This window comes from Triturus cristatus, chromosome 1_2, assembly GCF_964204655.1.
Source record: "Triturus cristatus chromosome 1_2, aTriCri1.1, whole genome shotgun sequence".
Classification (NCBI taxonomy): Eukaryota; Metazoa; Chordata; class Amphibia; order Caudata; family Salamandridae; genus Triturus; species Triturus cristatus.
In genome coordinates, this window is record NC_140580.1 from 250,074,004 (window position 1) to 250,099,082 (window position 25,079).

Below are 25,079 nucleotides of genomic sequence, written 5' to 3' on the forward strand. Positions count from 1 at the left end.
CTGGCGCTCCTTCTTACACTACCCAGGTACCTGTATCTGAATCTGTTTTTCTTCCCTCTGTCTATCCCCCCGTTGTCGCTTCAACTTCTCCTTCAGCACGACAACGACTAGCTAATGTAGTGACTACTTTAATGTCGCCTCTCTTTGGGTCATCTAGTGCGACCCCTGGTTTACAACGTAAGCAATTGCGCAGTCAGCTGCCTGATCCTGAAGAGAAAAAGGTATTAGATCATATGGCGCGTAGGTGGATTATTTTTTCATCACTCTATGATGTGGAATCAGTTGTTGACGTTTTTCATCAATGGGATGCCCCGAAACAGAGGTATGTGTTCGAGAAAATGTGTGAAATCCTCTGTGAGGAATTGGATGATCATGGTAGAGATCCAAACCCGCAGGAGTTATGTCGAGTGAGATTCGATTTTGGAAAAGGCACGATTGTGGGCCCCGATGTGAATAAAGCAGTTGCGACCTTATTATCTTTGAGGAATGATGATTGCCAGCAGTCGTTGTTTGAGCAGGATTTCCCTGTGGGGAAGAAGGTAAAAGCGCGCCAATATCCGATGCGTGAGGTTCCCCCAGTTTGGAGACCTGCTGATCCGAATGCTAATCCACCTGTCTTAGCACATTTTCAGCGTGTTTGGGTGCATGTCCCATGGAAGCGATCTGAGGTGTTAGCGCTTAAGCAGACATTGCCTGACTCCCGTAAAAACCCTACAGGGTATTATAAGGAGTTATCCCAAACTGCAGAATCATGTGTAATTAATCTGGCTGACATAGACATGTTATTTGGGAATGTTGTTCCACAGCCTTTATGGGGATCCATCCGTAATACGGATCATGCTGCAGAACTAGGGGGTACATGGGCTAATATCGTTGCTGCAGACGCTAGACAAGTTGGTGGCGCAAAGCCTGACCCTTTAGTGGCAGAACTCCCTGGTCGAATTATTACATACATGAAGACCATAATGCCCGCGATGCGCGTAAATTGGGACAAACTATCTGCATGCAAGCAGAAGAAAGATGAGACAGTGTCCGATTTCTTCACCAGGTTTGAAGAAACGTTTATCGACCACAGTGGTCAAGACATGAGCACTGAAGGTGGCCAACGGTTATTTGTTGATAAATTTGTGCAGAATCTACTTCCCGAGTTGTGTAAAAAATTAAAGGACTCAGAAAGTTCTTGGGCTGTTTCCTCTTCAGCGCAAATACTGGCTACTGCACAGTATTATGAAAATAGAGACAAAGATGAGAAGGATAGAACAGATAAGAAAACGAAAGAACTAAAAACAAAGGTCCTCTTGCAGCAGGCCTACCCGCCACGTGGAGGACAGAATAATTATAGGCAAACACAAGGTGTCTATCACCAGCCCCAACAGTTTCAGAATAATCAGCAAATGAATGGGTATTATCAACCACGTATCCCTATAGGTCCCAATCAATGTTCATATTGCAAAGAGGAAGGTCATTTTAAATATAGTTGCCCTAAATTAATGCAGCGTAACAGTAATGCGTATGGCGCAAGAGGTAGAGGTGGTCAGCAAGCTCCTAGAGGCAGAGGACGTGGAAATGTTCCCCAGAACGCGCGTCCTCTTCCGCCTCAAAAAACCATAAATAGCTTTGATCAGCAAGCCAACGCGACTGGTAATACAGCTCAGTACTACAATAATGATTATTATGCAGAAGACGGCAATGTAGAAGATAATGATTACTAGGACAGCCGTAGACAGAGAGAGGGAGTTGTTTCAGTGCCAGTGGATCAGAGCGGACCTTATGTTAAAGTAACTACAGCAAATGTAACAGAGCCCTTTCTGCTGGACACTGGTGCTGCAAAGAGTTCAATCATGTATTCAAAACTCCCTGGCGCGCCTTTGTCTGGCGAAATGAATGTTTCAGTAGGTTTTTCTGGCGCCCCAGTTAGGAACCCGATTTCTAGTCCTATGTCTCTTTCTGTTGGACCTTGTGAGCTAAAAGCACCTCTCATCCTAACAACAGGTTGTGGTGAGAATTTGTTAGGATTAGATTTGCTAAAAAGATTGCATGCCACGCTGTATTGTTCTCCCTCAGGAGTACAACTAACATTAGGTAAGAAAGTGATTTCCCCAATGTATTTGTCTAAAAATGCAATGCCGCCTGAATTGTCATCCCTTCCGGATGTCCTGTGGGCTACTGGGCCCAATGATGTGGGTCTCTTGGAAATACCGCCATATGTGGTAACTTTAAAGGCCAATGTCAGATTGCCACGTATTCCCCAGTATAAGATCTCCAATGAACGTCAGAAAGCGTTGTTGGAAATTGTCAGCGATTTGATTAAAAAGGGTGTGATTGAAGAGACAAGAGGCAACGTTTGCAATAGTCCTGTTTTACCGGTCTTAAAACGAACGGACCCTTCACAGCCACCTGTTTACAGATTTGTGATTGATCTTAGAGAGGTTAATAAGATTGTTGTGCCACAGTTTCCAGTTGTCCTTAATATAACTGCCTTGTTAACTATGATTCCAGCCTCCGCTGCATGGTTCTCAGTGATCGATTTAAAGAATGCTTTCTTTAGCATCCCAATTGCAGAGGAGAGCAGAGACATTTTTGGCTTCAGTTTAGGAGGTCGCAGCTTCCGCTTTAAACGCGCTCCTCAGAGCTACTGTGAAAGCCCATCAATATACAGCCAAGCTTTGAAAGCGCAGCTTGATGCACTTGTTTTACCTAGTGACGCTATCCTCATTCAGTACGTTGACGATTTACTGATCGCCGCGGATACTGAAAAGATTTGCAAAGAAGCTACATTGTCATTGTTGCGTCATTTGTCTGCCTTTCATCACAAAGTGTCTCTCTCAAAATTGCAATATTGTCGACAAGAAGTGACCTACTTAGGTCATCTCTTATCGAAGGAGGGAAGGAAACTGACCCCAGAAAGAATTCAAGCCATTGCACAGTTGAGTGTGCCAAGAACACAGAGAGAAGTGCGTGCTTTCTTGGGCATTACTTCATACTGTAGGCATTGGATTCCTAATTTTTCCTTGTTGGCAAAACCTTTGTTAGCATTAACATGCAAAGACACACCGAATCCTATCCCATGGTCTGAAGAGTGTCAGAAAAGTTTTTGGGAATTGCGTAATGCATTTTGTTCAGCTCCTGTATTGGGTACCCCTGACTACAGCAAGCCTTTTACATTGTATGTTCATGAGAAAGACGGTTGCGCATTATCAGTGTTAACACAGCCTTTTGGTGACAGACCGCGTCCATGCGCATACTTTTCGTCAACCTTGGACCCGGTAGCGAGGGCATTGCCAAGTTGTCTGAGAGCCACAGCCGCCGCAGCTATGTCTATTAGACAGTCTGCTGGCCTAGTAATGGATAACACATTGATTGTTATGGTTCCACATGCTGTGGACACATTGTTAAACAGGACCAAGACACAACACTTAACTAGTGCGCGATTATCTGGTTATGAGCTGACACTGTTAGCAAATCATATACACATAAAGAGATGCAACACGTTGAATCCAGCTACACTATTACCAATTCCAGCAGACCTAGATGAGATTGAGCAACATGATAGTCTGTTCAGAACAGAAGAAGAGACGAAAGGAAGAGTAGATCTTAAAGATACTCCCCTGACTGAGTGTGATGGTACTTTATGGGTGGATGGTTCGTGTTTCAAGCTTCCGAATGGTGATACGACTGCTGCATATGCTATCACGACTTTGCACACGATTGTGGAAACTGCGCGTGTGCCACAAAATTCGGCTCAAGCAGCAGAATTGATTGCCCTTACGAGAGCATGCGTGTTGTCTGAAGGAATGAAAGTGAACATATATACGGATAGCCAGTACGCCTTTGGCGTGGCTCATAGTTTTGGGCGATTGTGGAAAGAACGTGGATTCCTGACTTCGCATGGAGCTAAGATTCAGAATGGCAAGTTGGTGAATGATCTCCTTGAGTCACTGACCCTACCGTCACAAGTTGCGATTATGAAATGCAGTGCGCACAAGAAAATCACTGATGATGTTGGTCGTGGTAATGCGTTTGCTGATGAAGTCGCGAAAGAAACAGCAAAAGATGTAAAGACTCGAATGTATGTTGCAGGCCCTGCCAGATGGGTTGGTGATGTTGGAATGTGTGAAAACACAATAGAGAGTGTAAAGTCCCTTCAAGCTGAAGCCACAGAGAAAGAGTTGAGCAAGTGGAGAGAAAGTATGGGTAAGTTGGATGAGAATGGTTGTTGGATTGATTTGTCAGAACATAGGCGATGGTTGTTACCTGATGCATATGTGCTTCCAGTGGTTACTATGGCACATGGAATGGCACATATCAGTACGAAAGGAATCTGTAAGTTGTTGGCTCCAGTATGGCAGAATGCTGGAATTCCTAAGTGTGCAGAGAATGTGGTCAAGAATTGTATGGTATGCTTGAAGTACAACCCTGGTAGGGGAACCCCAACTCCAGCTGGTCATTTTGCGCCTCCATCATATCCATTTGAAGTTTTGCAGCTAGATTTTATCCACATGGAAAGATGCAACAACCTGAAATATGTATTGGTGGTTGTTTGCGCTTTCTCAAAATGGATGGAGGCCTATCCTCTAAAAGATAACACTGCTCTGTCCACAGCCAAAGCCCTTGTGAAGGAATTTCTCCCCAGGTTTGGAATGCCAAGAATGGTGTGGAGTGATAATGGAAGTGAGTTTGTGGGTAAAGTGATGAAGAATGTGTGTGAGGGACTAGGTATAAAGCAAAAGTTCCACGCTGCAAATCACCCCCAATCAGCTGGATTAGTAGAGCGCTACAACGGCGCTCTAAAACTTAAATTGGCCAAAATCCAGGCGAGCACCGGTCTTAAATGGCCTGACGCTCTGCCTTTAGCACTCCTATCCACAAGAATGACCGTGCACTCACGAGTGGGACTTAGTCCTTATGAGGTTGTTTTTGGCCGCCCGGCCAATGTATGGGGTGTGCCAAGACCTACGAAATTCAGTGAAATTGAGCATCCAGTACTGCTTGATTACTTGTATGATTGGACGGTTAAACTGCGTGTTTTACACCAACAGGTGCATGATACTCTCCCCCCGGCCTCTGAGGCTCCAGGACACCCCATTGACCCTAGCACGTGGGTGCTCATCAAAAACTTCCAGCGGAAAAGCAACGATGAGCCCCGCTGGATTGGCCCTCACCTCGTACTACTGTCTACAAGATCAGCTGTTCGAGTGAAGGGGAAGAAGAACTGGATCCACGGCGCCCATGTGAAGAGGATCCCTTTGCCTCTGCCGTATGACCAGTGGGTCCAGGAGGGTATCGCAGACTCCGAAACAGACACTGTACCTTCTTTTGTGCCGTTCAGTGATGCACGCATAAAAAGGCACAACTTCAGCACAGGAAAGTGACGATATTTTGCAAGAAGCTGTGCCACCGTCAATTCGATTGGACACCACAGAGCCTGAACTCTTATTTCAAGATCAAACAGTACCTGGCCGTTTCCATTATAATCTAAGACCAAGGCCCATGGACAAATAAATATTCTTTTTCTTTTACCTTTTTATTTTTTTTTGATAACCAGAGCTCTCCCATCTGAAGGACTTTCTTGATTTTTGTTTTTCGAACCACCATCCGGGTTCAGCCGCAGGGTCGCGGTGCCAAGACTTTGGGGTACAGGCCGAAGACGTTAGGTCGACGGTTCTGGTTGGTCTAGGGCGTTCCCTGGACTGACAGGCGTACTCCTTAGCAGAAGATACTCACCCACCGCGAGCGGCACGATTAGAGGACGGAGTTTTGTAAGATGGAGAGACCCGCTGAGGAAATGAACTTTAAAGCAAGAATGTGTAAAATAATGAAGAGCAAACGTTTTGTATTTTTATGCCTGTTTGTATTATGTAGTATGGTAGTGTTTACTGTAGGATTTGTATTCTTCTCCTCTCAAGAGCCCATTGCACCCACTATACAGCCTATACCTCCTCCTACTGTCTCCTCACACTCTTTTCACCCTCTGCCTGAACATGAACAAGCTAGACGGTCTGAATTTGTAAACAACTCGTTTATTCAGCTCCTGCACCAGCACCAACTAGTCATGAATACAACCAATTGTTGGGTGTGTGGTTTAATGCCACATACCATTAATAAGGGTATTCCCTATCTAGTGCTGCCGTATAGTTACAATGGATCGTCATGGGCATTCCAGACCATGTTTCTCTATGCACTAGATGCGTACTCCCCGCGACAACCGCGTTCCATCAGACCTAGCACCAATAACAAAGCTTTAATGAAAGGAGTTGCCGATATGAGCAGAGATATCGATGCATACTCATCTATTCCCAAAGAAGAGTTGAGAGCTTATGTAGGGTGGAACGCAACGGGGTATAGTATTAGTCTGGATGAAAGACAGCGAAAAATCTCATCCCCAATCTGGGTCGTACCCCACATAGGTCGGTTCTGTTTGCAAGGTAATGGTCAGAATCCTAGAGCTCAACTGGGAAGAAGTGACTGTACTGAAACGTACACTTTTCCGTCACAGTTTTCCCCTGCATTTTTGGCTGCCAAGGGTACATATTTTATCTGCAATGACTGAGCGTATACATGGTTGCCCCCTGACTTCTCGGGCACATGTTATATTGCAAATCTGCTACCGCCAACATTTACTGCCGCCTCTGACTATCACAAGACCAGAGTTGTGAGAGGCGTGATTAGTAAGGAGGATACTGCCGGTCAGGAAGCGGGAGATTTCTTTTTGGGTTTCCTGCCGTTTTGGGGACCTATGGTCAATAGTAGGAACCTGAGACAGCTGACTCGTGTGGTTGAATCCACTGTTAATGTTACGGCTGGTGCCCTTGGTAATTTGACAGCTGAGCTCCAAGCGGATCGCCTCATGACTTTGCAGAACCGCATGGTTCTAGACGTTATACTTGCAGACCGCGGTGGGGTATGTAAGGTTATCCAATCCAGTTGTTGCATTTTCATACCAGACAACGCTCCAACAGTTTATCAAGCCATCTCCAAACTGCATAAAATATCTGAATCCATACACGTGGATAAAGGAGATTGGTCACTGGTGGGGTGGTTCTGGGAACTGATATCTGCCTGGGGTTGGAAAGTTCTGATGGTCATTGGAATGATCTTAGCCATCCTTTTCCTGTTCTGTCTGTGCATACAGTGTGCTCCTGCGATATGTGGCCTCTGTGCTACATTATGTGTAAGGAAACCTGTATCGAGGGACGAGCTAAGTAATAGGATGATGCTACAGCAACATCTCCATGACTTCGTGAATATTGACCTAGACTCGGATTGAAATGAGTATAGTTATTGCCTATGTAAGGGCAAAAGGAGGGTCTGTCGTACTTTAGAATTTGGGACCGCGTAGGAGGCAGGGCCCTACCCCTGTCTATCCCGGTATTAGTGAACCGCGAATGGTTAATGCGGTATGTACAAGTGCTTTGTGTAACGTTTTAGCTATGAATGCACTGTGTATACGCTATTATACATCACTACGTGGGTTCCATTTTAGAGCGGTGGCCATCTTATGGTTGCCCTCACATAGGCCTACATAGCATGAAGCAAATACGGGCCTTTTAGAGCACATGTGCCTTTCCTTTGACTTCTCTGTGACCTGGGCAGCTTGGCTCCGCTGCCCCAGGTCAGTCCGGTCTCACGAGTTCCCCGTCCTCTGGCCACCTGTGATTAGCATCAGGGCTTGACACACCATAAAGTCTTTTCATCCTACACAAGCCTCCAGCTAATCTCTTTCGCACCTGACTATTCCTGCTTTATGGCTTGTTTTCCAAACAGGAGATGCTCATGTTTATTGGGGCCTATCGATATCTGATGTGGGATCTGAGCCTTGCTGGGTAAATAATTACGGGCTGGCTTAACTGGAATGTGGGATGGTCATCATGACTCTGCCTTTTCGTTTGTAATGTATACATGTAATGGCCATATCGTAAACTAAGGAATGTATGCCTGAAGCAGGATATTCTGTATTGAAGAAGAAGCCCGTTTCTGTGATTTTCAGCAGTCTCCTGAGAACATACACAACATTGTACTTCTAGGATACCTGTAATTGGTCTGCAGCCAATAAACTGATCTTTGACTTCACCCAGAAGACTCTGTGTTTCTGTAGGTCTGAGACAGGAAGAACCCGAAGTCATAGGGTGTGTTCCCCTGCACCGCTGGGCTTAAAATTCCCAGTACTTCAAACGGACCTTCATCCTCTGATTCCTAAAAATCCAGGAGGCGAGAAGGAGGTAGGGGAGATATTTTGGAAAAGTCCTGTAGAAGTGATTTGGAGACTGGCATGTCCATTTTCCTTGTTGACGGGATCGTCGCCTGGATCATCGCCAGAGACTGCACAGACGGTGAGGAAGTATCCGTCGGTGGGCGGAGAAGCTTATCGACACAATTGGATCATCAATGGCGAGCTCCTCACCAAAGCTGTCGACAACACTACTTCTGTCTTCGTCGACAAGACAGCCGTCTTCGTCTTCACAGCTGATGTCGTTGATGTCACTGACGAAACCATTGATGGAGACTTCCTTTCGATGGTCGCTGGCAGAGAATGCCTCATCGACAGGTCCGAGATGGGCGGATGTTTTGTGAGGGAGTATGAGGTGCAGAAGGAGGAGCAGAACCAGATCCTTTTAGCGCCCGAGGCGAGCCAGGTTGCTCTTTTTTCGCTCTCCTTTTCCCTGTAGACTCCTTGCTTTGAGATCTTTGCTTCTTTGGATCTCTCCGACTAGAAGAATCATCCTCTTCCTTCCTTTTCTTAGAGGCGGTATTAGGCCTCTCCTCACTCTCGGAGTCAGATTCCCTCACAGATCTTCTCTTCTGAAGCCAAATCAGAAGTCTTCCCTCACAATCCTTGAGGGTTTTTGAGAAAAAAGTCTGGCAGTGCTTACAGTCTTTAGGTTTGTGATCTGGGTAAAGGCAGTACAAGCACGCTTTATGAGGGTTCTCTGAGAAAAGCCTGGACTTTCCACAAGTTTTGCAGGGCCTAAACAGCCCTTTTTTAGACTTTGACATTCTGCAGAAATTACAGAAAAATTGAATAAACTCACTTTCTAGCAGCACCTCAGATGAAGTGTGGAAAGGGTGAGGAAATGGAAGTGCTAGCTGAAAGTTGAAAAGTTCAATGTAGAAACACTGTGACTGATCAGATCTCAGGGAGACTCCCTAACACAGGACGTGCGGTTAGAAATCTGAGGTATAGTGAACCTGCAGGGGATGGATACTCAGGGGTCTGCGATATGATTGGCTGGAGTTTAGATTTCTTTAATGAGGCTATCTGGTTACTAATAACTGTTGATTCTCAAGGGAGATTGTCCTTTTGGCTTTTATACTGCTATTTAACTGTTACCGTGGGACTCCCACCATGACGATGGGGAAGATTCAAGCATGTGAATCTATAATAGATACAATACTGGAGAATGTTATTGATGCTGGTAGTGGCTATATGGCTTAATCAGATGATATAAAATCATCAGGCAATCAAGCTTCTGGTACTATTTTAATCCCTTAGGCCACATATCGATGAATCTGTGTTTTGGAACTGGATTTATGTTGGGACTGACCTGATTTTATATTCCCCGTGTGCATGTAAACAAAGAGAAGAAAAAATGTGTGTGCTTTTTTAATGTTTAACGTGGTACAGGTTGTATTTGCCTAAACAGAAAATCTTAATTGAGAAAAAAACATATCACATCATAATTCAATTTAAAAGCAGCCTGCAAATCAGGGTTGACTTTAAAATGTAAGCAGCCAACACAGCAGTGCACACTCAAGTACATTAAATCTAGTGGGCCTCTAAACCTACATTCCCTACCATATACTAGGGACGTACAGGTAGGTTGTCAGTACCAACTGTAATTATACCAGTTACCATGTACCTTTTACACAGAGCACAGGCCCTGGGTCTGGTTAATAGAGCCCAGGGCACAATCAGAGTCCGAAACCCAGCATCTAAAAGTCAAAATGGGGGCAAAAAGTAGGAGGACACTGCAAAAAGCCATGGTTTCTCACACGGTCATACATATTTTCCCATTTCTGCTTTAGTTTTGTCATAATGGTATAAGGACAGTTATGTTTTCTATAAACAGATTAGGTGTAACACTGCGGTTATGTTTACCCACCCTGATGATCAGTCAAACTAAAATGGTGTATCTGGAGAGACCAAAGGTATGCAGCATTACTGAAGCCATTGGGCTGCATGTTGGTGAAACATGTTGTATAATCCCACAGTATGTGATTTGGATTCCATGATACCTATCCTGTCCTTGCTTCGTAACAGTGCCTGTGCATAAACATTGCACATCATCTGCGCCTGCGTCATGCACAATTTTGGACATCTACAACTGAACCCCGCCAAGACATGCTTAGCAACACACATTTCACTGTGCAATGAGATATGTTGAATCCAGATTTCTTTTGGTTTGTGCCATTTGTTGTATGAGATAATGTGTGTGGAACTCATCAGAGTCTGTGTCAGATAATGGTCACTTTGCCCAAAGCAACATGATTATTGATGTGCCAACTAAAAAAAAAAAAAAGATGTTTAGAACCTGTGGGCCTGCTACATACACCCTACATTATCAGTGATGTTACTCCTAGATCATTCTTAAAGAATCTGTGGGCAGGTTCTGTTCAGATTCACCCGGTGGCAGCTAATTGATGGGAGCCGAGTGTTACCTGCCACCACAATGTAACCTTTCACATAAAAAACATACAGAGATCAAAAGGGCCCATACATGTACTTAGAACACTTACTGCTAGGACTGGGGTCCTAGAAGGATTCCACTTCTCCCCTTGTAAATGGTAGACGCCCGCCTGGAAGACATGAATGAGGATATTACATTGTAAACATTTGTTAAATTTTTTGGGTTACAAACTATGCTATCCAAGTATTTCAGATTTAAACAGCTTAAACACACATTTGGCAATATGATCAGATAATTGCATGCCGCTACTCCGCATGTAGGCCTGAGCTGGCTGGATGATGAAGTTCAGATATACCCATCATGACATGCCTGAAGCAAGCCTCAAGGATGTTATGTATTCAGTAATTCTGGGCAGCATCATGTCAGACTCCAGTGTGCCATGACACATGGGTGACATAATAATTGGCCCTAGGATTAAATAAGTGTTATCCTGGAAAAGGACAGGCATACACCATTTGTAACATCATAAAAGCCATATAAGGGTAAACTGGCACTGGTGCACAGAGTGGGGACTAGTATTACGTTGTTGTATCTTCCAACTCTGTGTAAGACTGCATGCCTTGACAGCATGTATAATGTTTTTTCTTCTGAAAAACACACAGTTCTGCACATTATAGATATTCATAAGCCATAGCAATCTCTGCACATGTGCTGCACAATGCAGCACACATTGAAGATTACACATTAAAGCTTCTGGAAGACAGATCTCCAGTTCAGCCTTCAACAGTGGGTGTTCTGAGAATTTATAAGCACCCACTAGTCATTTCTGTATGTGACCTAAGGAAATGCTCACAATTATTTGTATTTTCAGTTATAAGTACAACCCACAAACCACTGATTAGCCTTTGCATGGGAATTGAGCAATTTACCCTGTACTTGTTTTGCATTTGATTAATGTAGGCATTCTGAGGCACATAAATGTCCTTTACTTTACATCATCTCCTTATATATATCTATCCTGATATACATTTTGCAAGTTGCAATATTGAACACCCCCCCACAAATGATATACATACAGCCTGTGTTTGTTTGGCATTACTGATAAAGGTACATCACAAAATACAGACGTAACATACAAACATACATACCTATGGGTCCACCAATCTCTAGTCCAAGGAGGTTAATGACATCAGCCTCCTGTGCACTGACATCAGCCCATTTATGTTTCATCTATACGGTGATCCGCAATATCTTGAAAGTCTGCTGATGGTGCACACACTGCCGGCAATCCTTTTTCTCCTTTGCAGGGTAGCCCTGGTTCACCCTGCCCCCAGCATCCTTGGCAGATAATAACATAACATATGTATTTGTAAAGCACACATTTACCCAAGGGTATCTTGGTGCTGAATAAAAGATGTTTATTGTTACCCAGCTCAATGGTATTCTATTTATCGACCTCAGAAGGATGAAAGGCTGAGTGGACCTGCTGGGATTTGAACTTGTGACCATGAGGTCGAACACAGGCCCCTACAGAGGAGGCATTAGTCCACTGAGTCACCAGACACGGTTGAATGCACTAGGAGTGATTTCAGCCCTCCCAACTCTGGCTCTGAAAAATTCTTACCTTTCCCTATCCCTCCCAAACACACAAAACCCAATAATAACCTCCCTACAAAATATCACTATCACAACAAACATACCCCCAAAAAACTAACTCCCAACAACATGACAAATATTTATACAAAACAATGAAACAGAACAAAATAGGTATGACAAAGACAAAATAGAGACAAATCACACACCGACACAACCAAAACCCTAGAAATTTGCAAAGACACTAACCAAACCCCTCCAACACCAAGCACAGACTAACAGAGAGAAAGTAAAAGTAACTTCACACTTCCTAATTTGCACCCTGCCACGCCCATTGCATCACTTCTTGGGTGTGTCCCACCCATTTGACAAATGCGTAATTTCTTTGTTAATCACTAGGTAGGCTATGACAGTGCCAACATGTTTGACCCTCACACATATGATATGTCCCTTTGGAACCACTGACAATGTTGCTGCCCTACCTGACAATGACAAAGCCTTTGTGTTGTTCATGTTCACTTTCTTTAGCATTAGAATTTGATGCGTACATGTGGTGCGTTTCCAACATGTTACATGGATAGTTGTACAATTTATAGTCAGCCTTCAGCTGTTTCTTTTCATCAGAGAATTTGGCATGGTGCACTTGGATTGAAACATCGGTATTATGATGTGGGGCATCTCTATGTTAGACACATTGGTGTTGTTACAAGTATCTATCTGCCACAGACCTGGACTCAATATTTTGGTCTTCACATGAATGTGTACGACTGTAACTTATAGGGGATTGTGTACCTCTATACCTTGATTCTTTCCCCATTGCTGTGGCAAATTAATGTTGCGACTGGTATCCCGTGTTCACAGTGGTTCCTCGTCCAGGATGCATTTTATTCTAGGTTGATGACTGATGTATGACATTTTTGCCAGCATTGTGTGTTACATATTGCTTGATTCATATGCTTTTTATTCGGGCTATTTACTCCATAGAACAGGTGAGAGATCACATTATTCACATCAGTCAATGCAGCTGTAAACCTATGTGTAGGAGTGTACACAGACTGTCAGTATGGCTGAGACGTGTGTGCTTTGTACTGTCACAATGTTATCCAGGATAGACATTTACACACTTATTCCTGCCACTTTGGCTGTTGTGCTCTAGAAGGAACCAGATGCCAGCATGCAGAGGATTGCCATGAGCTTGACCTGCGGAGAGATGTTGGTGGATCTGGCAGTTGGTGGCTGGAGCCTTGGTGCTCTCTTGTTTAGCAGTTTAATTATGGAGTCCCTCCTGAGTCTGTAAAACCTGATGACCTCATCCTCTCTGAAGTCAATGAGGGAAATCCCCTGGCGAAAAACCCGCTCCTTTCTTTGGCGCTGCCTACGTGGTGGAGGTCTCCTCACAACTCCCAGCTGCAGAATGAGCACTTTCATGGCATAGTTGAACTTGCCAACCTGGTTTGTGTGGCTTGTCGTTATGTATCACAGCCACTGCATCATTTCTAACACCTGGGTTGCCGATGCGCAGGAATTTTGACGCATTTAAGGCTCTGCGCCCGGCTTGTGTGTAGAAAAATATTTTAAACATTTAAAATGGTTTTATTGTAGAATACTTTGTATAAGGTATGCAATAGTTTTTAAAGAATCTTTTGAATAAATAAGACATTTCTTGCATAAAACAGTGTTCAGTGCAAGTAGAAGGGAGCATCTTATAACAATAAAGGGTGAATGGCACTTAACTGTGGAGAAATGGTGAGATAGGTGTGAATGAATAAGAGTGAATGCAACAAAATGGATTCTTTATTTGGCCTACCAAAAACAACACATTTGGCCACATGCGGCGACTTGTAGATGTGGAGTACTGCCTGCGCCGCCTTGTAAAAATTAGTGACGCAACAGCAGAGCAAGCCTCTCATAAATATGCCCCTAAACATACATGTGACACCATTATTATGGGAGATGGGCAACAAACATACGGTGGAGTTCATTTATACTTCCACATGAGAAAAGTGAACTCTCAGTTGCGATTTCGAAATTGACTACTTGGTGGCCCAAGCACACTATGCATTATGTTGGCTTTTCCTCCCCCACTTCTGCCACATTTAACGTCCGAGACTGAAGTGGTGGAAATAGGTAGTATGCTTGCAACATCAATATACAAACACATATCATATCCTAGAAACGGCATATCCACAGTTGCTCCACAAACAAACTCAGTAGAAAGTAGTGAAAAGACAGTCATTTAACTTTTCTCGCTAGATATCCAACGTTTGAGTAAACCCTCACTAAAAAACACAAAATCTAACCTAGGTTGGGCAACAAATCCAAAAATATAAAAAGCATTGGTAAAACCAATAGGTCTCGGCAATCAGGGAGCTATTGCAGTCGTCAATATCAATATATTTTAGCCATGCTGAATAGCCTCGCGGCTGCTGTTCAGTGTGGCTGGAAGTCATGGAAATAGCGCTCTGACATAGCCGTGTCATAGTGCTATTCTTTTATAGCGCTACTTTTCCATTTGAAAGTAGCTGTGAAGTGTAGAACTACCACCTGTGCATCAACTACCGTCACAAACCAGTCTAGAGCGAAACAAAGATAGCTCGTGCAACTGGATGGTCATGAATAACAAACAAGGAGTTAATGTACGTCTGATGAAAAAGAAGCTACATCTGGCACGCTGGAAAAAATGGCAGTGAAATAGTGGATTTTGAAGTAAGTAAAAAGGAATTTATCCTGTCATGCCTCTAGTTTCTTATTGTGAAAGCAAGCATAAATCACAATGGGACATAACTATTTACTTTCCTCTCTGTTAGCAAACCAGGGGGACAAAAATGGCTTGTTTTGGCCTCGAAAGTAACCTAAATAGGAGGTGCTATTTTAAGCATATCTCAACTGCTCCTTCTTTGACTACAGAGGAATTCTCGGCGACAGTTTGCCATAGGATATGGAAAGAGTTGTGTATAACGTTGGACACTGTTTAAGTGTACTTTTATGTCAACTAATGCTGTGTTTGTAGTGTTCACGTCTTTGCTACGTATGCATCTGGATAGTGTATATGTGTGTGATCATGTCTCTATTGTGTAAGCTGATGAAGGTCTGGTCTGTTTACCTCTGTTTTTTGTGCATACTGCTTTTCCTTGTAGCCACCTTGTGTGTTTGTGTTGTATGAATATAGAGTGTATGTATGAATATAGAGTGTGCATGCATCTGTGTCTGTATGCTCCAAGGTCTATGTTCTGTGTAGTTCTAACTTTTATTCACTGTGTGTCATTGTGCTGCCCATGTGTGTAGTGTGAATGTTATACAGAATACATGTTAATGTGTCTACAGTGTGAGAGCCTGTGTAATGTGCTGGATGGGCATCTGTACTGCTTGCGTGTATGTGGTAGGTGTGTACTTGTATTTGTCTCATGTATAGATGTCTGCAGTGTATGTAATAGATGCTTTGAGCCAATGTTGAGTGTGTCCTTTTCTCTTTTCTAGTGGCCGTCCACGACATGGGTCACTACTTATGAGAGAGCTGTACATCAGGATTTTTCTGTATAAAGACTTTTGCCAGGGGATTTCTTTGCACAGCAGCTTATTGTTGCCATCTTATGCTCAACTGCATCAGTGTTGCAGATTGACAGGGAAGACATTACAAGGAGAGCATTTCTTCTATGCAGTTACACTCACTATGGAGCAAAGGCACAAGAGGAATGTGGGATTAGATACACTTACCTAAAACCACTGATGTCTTACTCTACCACTTTGTTTTTCAAATCTACCATTGAGCAACCTTCACCCAGTCCACTCCGAGGCTGGGCTGGGATTAAGTCGCTATGAGAAGAGTACAAGGTGCTTGCTTTATCATGCGCAGCATTTTTTTTAACACTCACCTGCTGACTAGTGTGTGTGTACACACTGCACTATTCCCACACAGAGAAGTCCCAGATCTGTTTGTATTTTATGTTGACGTTATTTCTTGATCAGCAGATTACATCCGAAGAACGATGTGTTTATATTAACTGGCACACAGGCCTCAAAGTATTCCCATTGTAAATATTTGTTTTCTGTGACTTATGTTCAATAAAAAACACATTTATTTATTGATTTATCTGCTGATTGCTCGAGTTTTACATTTGGGCGCACTTAACATCTTGGGCATGTTAGGCTGCCCAGGATTCTTGTTATATTTGCAGCGACTCTAAAGATGTGTCATAGGTGGTTTAACTGTGAGCTTTCTTTCAGACCCCTTAATATATTTTCTGATTGGTTGGCTGATTTTTTGTGACGGTCTATTACTGTGATCTATGTTTTGGAATTTTTGGACTGGATGCTCCCTTCTAATGTGCTCTAAATGAAACGTACAACTCTGCATTATAGATATATATTATTGTGCACACATTTTCAGACTACCGTGGGATTTGGGGATTTTAAAAATTCTGTGCACATTTTTCCACCACATACCAATATCCCTCTCTGCTTGCTTTTTCCTCATGAAAGATAGCAGGCCAAGATAGCATGCCAAACGCCAGAAAGAAAGAGGGAATGGCTGGAGTCAAAAAAGAGTTGCAGCAGTGGTCTCTATCAAGATAGGTAGGCTGACCGCCTCAGAAAAGATGCAGTTGCTCAGTGGCTGCCTAGACTGGTTCTCTCTCGTGCATCCTAGTAGATGTAGACAATTTTCCAGCCCCTCGGGGTAAATGTTGCATTTTAAAAATATTCATTTATTCATCAACCACACTGTATGAGCTTCACTCTCAGGCAGAGCAAGTATATTAGGAGCACAAATACTCTTATGGTGTGCTTGCAGACAAAAATATAGCTCCAAAAAACGGGAACAATGGAAGTTAGGCATATCAAGTATATTAAGAGCACAGAACAGCCACTGCACAAACAGCAGCACTGCAAACTTAACAGCACCAAAATCACACAGTCATAAGGGTGATAAAAGGCAGACGGATGGGGAAAAGATAAACACTATCGAGGGCAGGGGTGCCAGATTAGAGGAGAAACAGATCGGGGCAGAGGGAGGAAAGGGCAGCAACACAGAAAAGGGAAATGGATTGAAAACACAAGTACTCCTTTGAAGTGTTTGAAAACAAATTTTTAAAAAGTCTCTAAAGAATGGGAGCATTGGAAGGAGACAAGTACTTGGTCCATGCTCTATAGGAGGGCCAAACACAAGAAGGAGACCTGACGTCTGCATGCCATGACGAATAGCAACAAAATAAATGAGAGAGGCACTGAAGCTTACCAATGGTAAGCTATGGGTGGGCTGTAAGCCCACTGATTGAAAACATGTCTTAAAGAGACAGTCTAGCTGATACCTAAAAATATGCTCTGAAAGCCAAGTACATATAATTTCCCACATAACATATTGAATTTAACCCTTTAATGATGGTAATAACGTAAGAGGGTGGATTACCAAGCTCTATAAATGGTTTTGGCAAAAACAGGAACAATATAGAAATACCAACAAGGACACAAAGGTAAAAGGATATAGATGAGCAATGGTCTGATGACTAGTGGGTCAACTGTTGTGAACAGCACAAATATCAGAAAATGATAAATGTCCTAGCTATCGTAACAGAAAATTTCAATTCTATTAAGGACTCAGAGGTGATGATTATGCTATTCTTTCTTCGCTTTATTTGAATAGCAGCCTTAAAATGAACACAAAACTACCTTTCCTGAGAACCTAGGGAAAGCAGAAAGAAACATCCACCAATGAATGAACAGTCCATGCAATATAGTCCATGCCCGCTCATTCTTCGTCCTAACACAGCCGAACCCCAAAAACCTTCTGCTCAATCTTGCTTGGACAAATCATTCCCTGAAAATAGAGTGAATCCGGTATAAACTGGCCATAACTAGGATCACCACAATGCAAATATACAACCACCTGAAACATGAAATATAACTTTAACGTATGTAAATGCAAGGCCGTAATCCAAGACCACCATACTGAGACTGAGTATCATTATCATCAACAAACACTGTTTCAAGAATTTTTTTAACTTATAACTGAAAGAGATTCCGAATTGCCCAAGTCCACAGCAATAGTTAACCCCACAGTAGGGAGGGCAGTCAAGACTTGATAGGGTAGGAATAATCCTCACCTCCGAGACCTTAATACAATTAAAACATTCTGTTACAATAGCTAGGACATTTTTCATTCTATGGGAAGACTGGAGGCTCCGATCAAGTTTGCTCAAAGCTTCTCTACCACTAACTAAGCCATATGAGGTCTTATGAGCCATATGAGGTCAGGCTTAAAATAGGACGTCTGAAAGGTGGAGTCCAATGACCAGTCGGCCGCGTTTAGGATGTCCTCCAGACGAGTACCCAACGTAAACTCCTTAGATGCCATCACACTTCTGGCAGAATGCACTCCAAAGACTGAAGTATTATTTCCTGCGTCCTGCAGAACCTCTTGTGCCCACGTGCTATAGTCGGAGATAAAACCGCTTTAAATCACTTGCACAACGAATCAGGAGTTCCGGACAAAATTCCTCTTTTACTGCCTCATACGTTTTGAGACAAATCACCACACACAATTTAGGGTTCTGCAGAAAAGCAGGATAGGAAACACTTCTGGAGTTACATTTGACTCTCCTGGAAATATGAAAGATATCCCCTTCTGGGGTAAAGGTCCTCCCTGAAATGCCTAGAGCCCTTACATCAGAGACTCGTCTACACGAGATCAAACATAATAACATTGGCATCTTACCCGACAATTGCTTCCTGGAAAAGTACTTTTTGTGGAGCTAAAATAGAAAGAGGTCAAAAACGTTATTCCCATCACTCAAGGTAGCGTACTTGGGTTAGGGGGGGACCGATAATCTCATACTCCTCAGTAACTTCCTAATCAAGGGTTGTTCCCCTACCGGAAGACCATCTATAGGCAAGTGGCCTGCCGAGATGGCAAAGCGAAAGGTATTAACTGATCTGTAAGCCACATCCCCGTGACCTAGGAAGACAAAGTTCAACACCTGAATGATGTCGGATTCCATGGGATTGGTACTCCTTTGCAGACACCAATCAATCAATCAATCAAATAAACTTAATTTGGTTTTACAGCAGAAAACCATAACATTTACACAGTTACAAATGCATAAAAACCAACTTAGGCAACAAATTGAGAATTTGGAAAATCGAAATAGGCGCAATAATCTGCGCATTTACGGATTAGTTGAAGGGCTTGAAGGTGCTAATCCGATTTCTTTTTTCAAATCTTTTTTACCAACTCTTTTGGGTCTTCCTGAAACACCCTCATTAAATATTCAAAGAGCACATCGCTTAGGTACATTATCCCGTTCTTCTCCCTCATCATCTACTAAGCCGAGAGGAGTCATTCTGTACTTTTTGGAGTATACGGATCTACTCAGAGTTCTTCAGGCTGCCAAACAGCGTGGGAAAATTGCTTGGAATGGTTCTACTCTTTTCTTCGCCCAAGATTATGCTAAAGTGACTGCGGACCGTCGGAAAAAGTTCTTGGAGATGAGACCTGCACTACGCAGCATAAATGCGCGCTACGGCTTATTCCATCCCTGCCTTTTTAAAGTGACTCATAATAATAAAACTACCAGTTATGAAGATCCAATGTTACTCCAGCAATTTCTGAACAGCTGCAGAACAGAGTCCATGGAAGTGCCTCAGTCATGATGGTTTTATGTATTGTAGTAGTATCTGTTTGTTTTCAACTTTAATGTTGTTTAGTTTCTCCCCTCATGTCTTTGGTACCATTTTGTCGGATTAACTTTTCCTTCTTCTTTCCCCCATTAGGTAGCGATTTTTTGTGGTCCTTCGTCGTTCCCTGTTCTCCTCAACTTGCCTAGCGGATGTCCCTTCCTTACCGTCGTCCTGGAATCTCCCGTTTTCAGTGTCCCGTCTTCCTTATGTGGCTTCACCAACCCCTTTCTTCATTCCTTTTTGTGGTATGTCTACTTGTTAGCTTATTTCTTCATCACTCGTGTCTGTCGTTTTGTACCTTTATTTTTTGCACCACGTGTCTCTTCTTTCCCTTATCACTTATTACTTACTCTTTTTGCTCTTTTCTTTGGTCCTTTTTCTATCTCTGTTGTTTCTCTCCTTCCCTATTTCTAACTCTCAACTTATTCCTTTCATGCCTCTCTGCTTATAATTTCTTTTCTCCAAGAATTTCTCTTATGTCATATTTCTCTTCCTTACTCTATTATTACTCCTCTAAGAACAATGTTATTTTCTCTCAAGTTTTTATAAGCTGCTTTGTACTTTATCGCCTTTTGTACATATTTGATTCTCACACAACTTTTTGATATCAGTTATATTTGTTAGATGTCAATAACTATACTTACTTGGAATGTTAAAGGTTTGGGTTCCCCCATTAAGCGGCAACGTGTTTTATCCCATTTGGCAAGTTTACAAGGGGATATTGTGTTATTACAGGAAATCCATATAAAAGAAGCCGAAATCACCAAATTACGGCGTAATTGGGTGGGTCACGTTTTCGCATCCCCTGGTTCGGGGAAACGTAATGGTGTTGCTATTCTCTGTCATAAACGGTTAAATATCAAAGTTATAAGTCAATCCAATGATGCTGATGGTAGGTGGGTGACTGTATCTTTGTTGATTGATAATATCCCTATAACTATCTTTAATGTATATGCTCCTACCATACAGGATAAATTATTTTGGCCCCAGATGCTTACATCTTTGATGCAATCTTCTGATGATTATCTGATTTTGGGGGGCGATTGTAACACAATTGTGGAGCCTATTATAGATCGAAGATCCAATTGCCACTTTTCGCCCTCTTCCATGCACACTCAATTTACTTCCACTATTTCCCAACGTTCTCTTGTTGACTCCTGGAGACTCTGCCATCCTACACTTAGAGAATATACATACTACTCACCGGCTCATTCTTCCCAATCCCGGATTGTTACATTTTTATTTCTAAGGCCTTGACTCAACATATTCGCCACTCTGAAATAGGTTCTATTTTAATTTCTGATCATGCCCCAGTTTCTTTACGCCTAGATTTACTCCCCCCCATAAAAGGTACCAGAAGGTGGAGGTTCAATAACTCTCTCCTATTAGATCCCAAGTTTACCCCAGCCTTCCTCGAATTTTCATCCCTATTTTTTACAGAAAATGACTCTCCTACTATTTCCCCTCAGGTGTTATGGGACACTTTTAAAGCTGCTTCTAGAGACTTCATTATTTCATTTGTTTCTCGTAAAAAACGCGCCGCCTCTCACTCCTTACAATCGATTAACTTGCAAATTAAACAATTGGAACACTCTTATTATTTAACTAAGTCTCGTTCTGATTTGGATAAGCTTCTCAAAGCCAAATTCTCCTTTAATAAGCTTTCCACGGAATCTGCAAATTTATTTTTACTCAAATCCAGTGCCAAGTATTATTCTGCACAAAATAAGGCAGGTAATCTTCTTGCCAAATATCTTAAAGTTAAAAGAGAACGTACTAGAATCGAATCTATTGTCTCTTCATCTAATATCACTCTTCATAAGGATGAGGATATTCTACTGGAATTCACTAACTTTTATCAAAATCTCTATACTCCGGAGTCTCCTCCTCTGTCAACTGACATTGATCACTATTTATCCTCTATCCCTTCCCCTTCCTTTCCAGATATCGATTTTGCCCCTTTAGAAGCACCTGTTGATCCTAAAGACATTTTGGAATCTATTCAAGTGCTTAAAAAAGGCAAGGCTCCTGGACCAGATGGGTTCACGATAGAATTCTATTTACATTTCTCCAATCTGCTCGTTCCCAAACTCCATCAGTTATTTTCATTCTTTGTATCGTCCGAACAATCTGGGGGCTCCTTTCAGGAAGCCTTAATTTGTCTCCTTCCTAAAGAAAATAAAGACCATACCTTATGTAAAAACTATAGGCCTATTTCTCTAATCAATCTGGACTATAAAATATTTGCAAAAATTCTAGCGCTTCGTCTCGACAAGATTTTACCTAAATTAATTGGTAGGGAACAATGTGGTTTCATTAAGGGTCGTCACCTCTCTGACAATACTCGACTCTTTTTTAATGTACTAAGTAAGTCTCATTCCTACCAATCTTCTTTAGCTGCTATTGCATTAGACACCGAGAAGGCATTTGATAGGGTTAACTGGCAATTTATGTTTGCAGTCCTTGTTTGGTTTGGTTTTGGCCCGAAATTCCTTGCCTACATCTCCTTACTGTACTCCTTTCCTAGGTCCTTTATATTAGCTAACGGTCTTGTCTCCTCTTCGTTTCCCCTTTTTAGAGGTGTACGACAGGGGTGTCCCCTCTCTCCTCTTCTTTTTATTTTAGCATTAGAACCCTTTTTGACAAAAATCCGAGAGAATAAAGATATCACCGGTTTTCCTTATGGGGATAAACATTTGAAACTTTCTGCCTATGCGGACGATATACTTTTATTTATCTCTAACCCCCAATCCTCTATTCCATCATTTTTATCTGAAGTTTCTGAATTTGCGAAAGTATCAGGTTATAAACTTAATGTTGATAAGTGTGAAATCCTCCCTCTAAATAAATTTTGTCTTCATGTAGATTTCTTGGCCTCCTCTTTTCATTGGAGCCCTTCTAAGATCAAATATTTAGGATTGTGGTTTCAATCCTCAATTAAGGACACTGTAGCACTAAATCTCAAAAATCTATTAACAACTCTAAAAGACTCTACAACTCGATGGCATCCTTTGTTTTTATCCTGGTGGGGCAGATTGGACTCTATCAAAATGATGTTAGTTCCAATAATCTTGTTCTATCTCTCTAATCTTCCATTTAATATCCCTAAATCTTGTTATAAAAATATTTACTCCATTTTATCGAAATTCTTATGGCACCAGAAGAAAGCTAGGATGTCTTTTGCAAAACTTAAATGTCCTAAGCAGTTGGGTGGAGTTAATTTTCCGGATTTTGCTTCTTATCATATCTCATTCTTCCTTAAACATTCTGTTTCCTTATTATCTGCCCAGGTGTCTGATACCGCTTTTCGGCCTTTGTGGGTAGACGTTGAATCTTCTTTCTTTCACCCCTTCAATTTTGAAGAATTTGTGTCACTGTCTCATATTCCCAAGAAATTCTCTCTTCCTATTCTTAAAAACTCTCGGAAAATGTTTTCTCCTCTTTTCCTGGACGGTTTAGATGATCGCTCTCATTTTTTGCAATCTTCCTTGTGGTATAACCCCCTTATTAAAATAAGAAATAGGATGCTTTTTTGGAAGGACTGGAAGGATCTTGGTCTTAGTTGGACTCACCAACTTTTTCACGAGGGTACTTGTGTTTCCTTTTCTATTCTTCAATCCCGTTTTTCTTTACCAAATTCCTTTGAATTTAAATATAACTTACTGAGTACAGCTGCACAAACTAGTTATGATTCCCTTTCTGATTCCATCACTCATAACAACTCTTCTCCTCTTCCTCTCCCTTATATACTTGCTTCTTCTTCTGCTTCCCAAGTTTACAAGAAGTTACGGGATACTTCTAACACCCGAGATAAATCTAAGGTAGAAAACGACTGGGAATCAGATTTAGAGGACTCTTTTTCTGTCTCCACATGGCAAAAAATTTGGATTAAGATAAGGAAGTCGTCTAGAGCAGCCAATACAACTCAAACTTTATTTTTTATATACAATAGACTTTTGATTACTCCTGCTAAACTAAATATGATTGACCCCTCTATTCCCTCCACTTGCTGGTCCTGTTCAGCTTCAATGGCAGATCTTAAACACATGTTATTTACATGTCCCGTGATTTATAAATTTTGGAATGATGTGTGGCAACAGATTAACAAAATTTTTTTTACACATTTTCCCTTTAATTTTTCACATATTTTCTTAGGCAGTATCTCAGACATATGGTCCTCTTCCACTTCTAATACTTCCATTATTGATCTACTTATAGCTGTAGCGTTTCAACAAATCACCAAATCTTGGAAGGAGGCCTCAAAAGTCTCGTTTCAGGCTTGGTGGTATGGGGTCTGTTATCACCATAGGTTAGACAGGGCCTATGTTTACCCCATTACACTGGCTATTAAACGTGACTTACTATGGGTGCCAATCACAAATTTTTTAAATGTAATTGCACAAACTCTACCCTCCCATACTCCTTCTGCGGAAGAAGTTCCCAAACCTCCGTGAGATACCTCTGATGGTTTCAAGTATATATACATATAGAGTGTTTTATATTTATTTATGCATTGTTATTGGAGAAGTTCTTGTACTTTTAATATATCTGTATACTCTTTTTACATATTTCTATATACCAATGATTACGTTCTTATCATATATATTTTGCTCTGTTAATTGATCATCCTTACTCCCTTCCCTTTCTTTTTCCTTCCTTTTTTATTTATTTTCTTCCCCTTGCTTATGATAATAATAGCATTTTAGTTTGATTCTACATGTTTGTTTTATCACAATTCTGTTGTATTTAAATTTCAATAAACTTTCTTTTAAAACTGAAACAAATGCATAAAAACAAATATACATTAAAACTTGATTAAAAAAGTCAAACCCACTACACAGTTTATAAGTAAAAACCCAATGCCCAACCCCCCCCAAATTCTTTGAAGTGTTAAAGTGCAATGTGCCCAAGAAGCATAACTTCCTATTAAATTCACTTGATAGCGCAAGCTAGACCTACTACAATAATAGATCAAGCCTAGATCGACCATTGTCTACACATCCATACAGGCCCTGGATTTAACAGAAGCTTTTAAAAACCCTACTATAAAACCAATGCAGTCCTCTTTCAGCAATTGAAGATACATAAGGGCAGGACGAGCCTGTCTAAAATTCATTCTTTTTAAAATGGGAACCAAAAAATACCTTCGAGGGGTTTCATACAACTTACATAAAAACATAAAATGCAGCA

General features: G+C 41.8%; 1 protein-coding gene across 2 annotated transcripts in view; it reads right to left on the bottom strand.

The window, feature by feature from the left end:
* NRBF2 (nuclear receptor binding factor 2) overlaps positions 1–25,079 on the bottom strand; it is a 585,982-nt gene that overhangs the window by 66,491 nt on the left and 494,412 nt on the right. The window contains exon 4 of one of the 2 annotated variants that reach the window (XM_085603546.1): positions 10,735–10,794. The exons of the other annotated variant lie outside the window; for it this stretch is intronic. Within the exon in view, the coding sequence (XP_085459672.1) occupies positions 10,735–10,794 (60 nt within the window). The remainder of the gene's footprint in view (positions 1–10,734; positions 10,795–25,079) is intronic. 2 annotated transcript variants of the gene reach the window in all.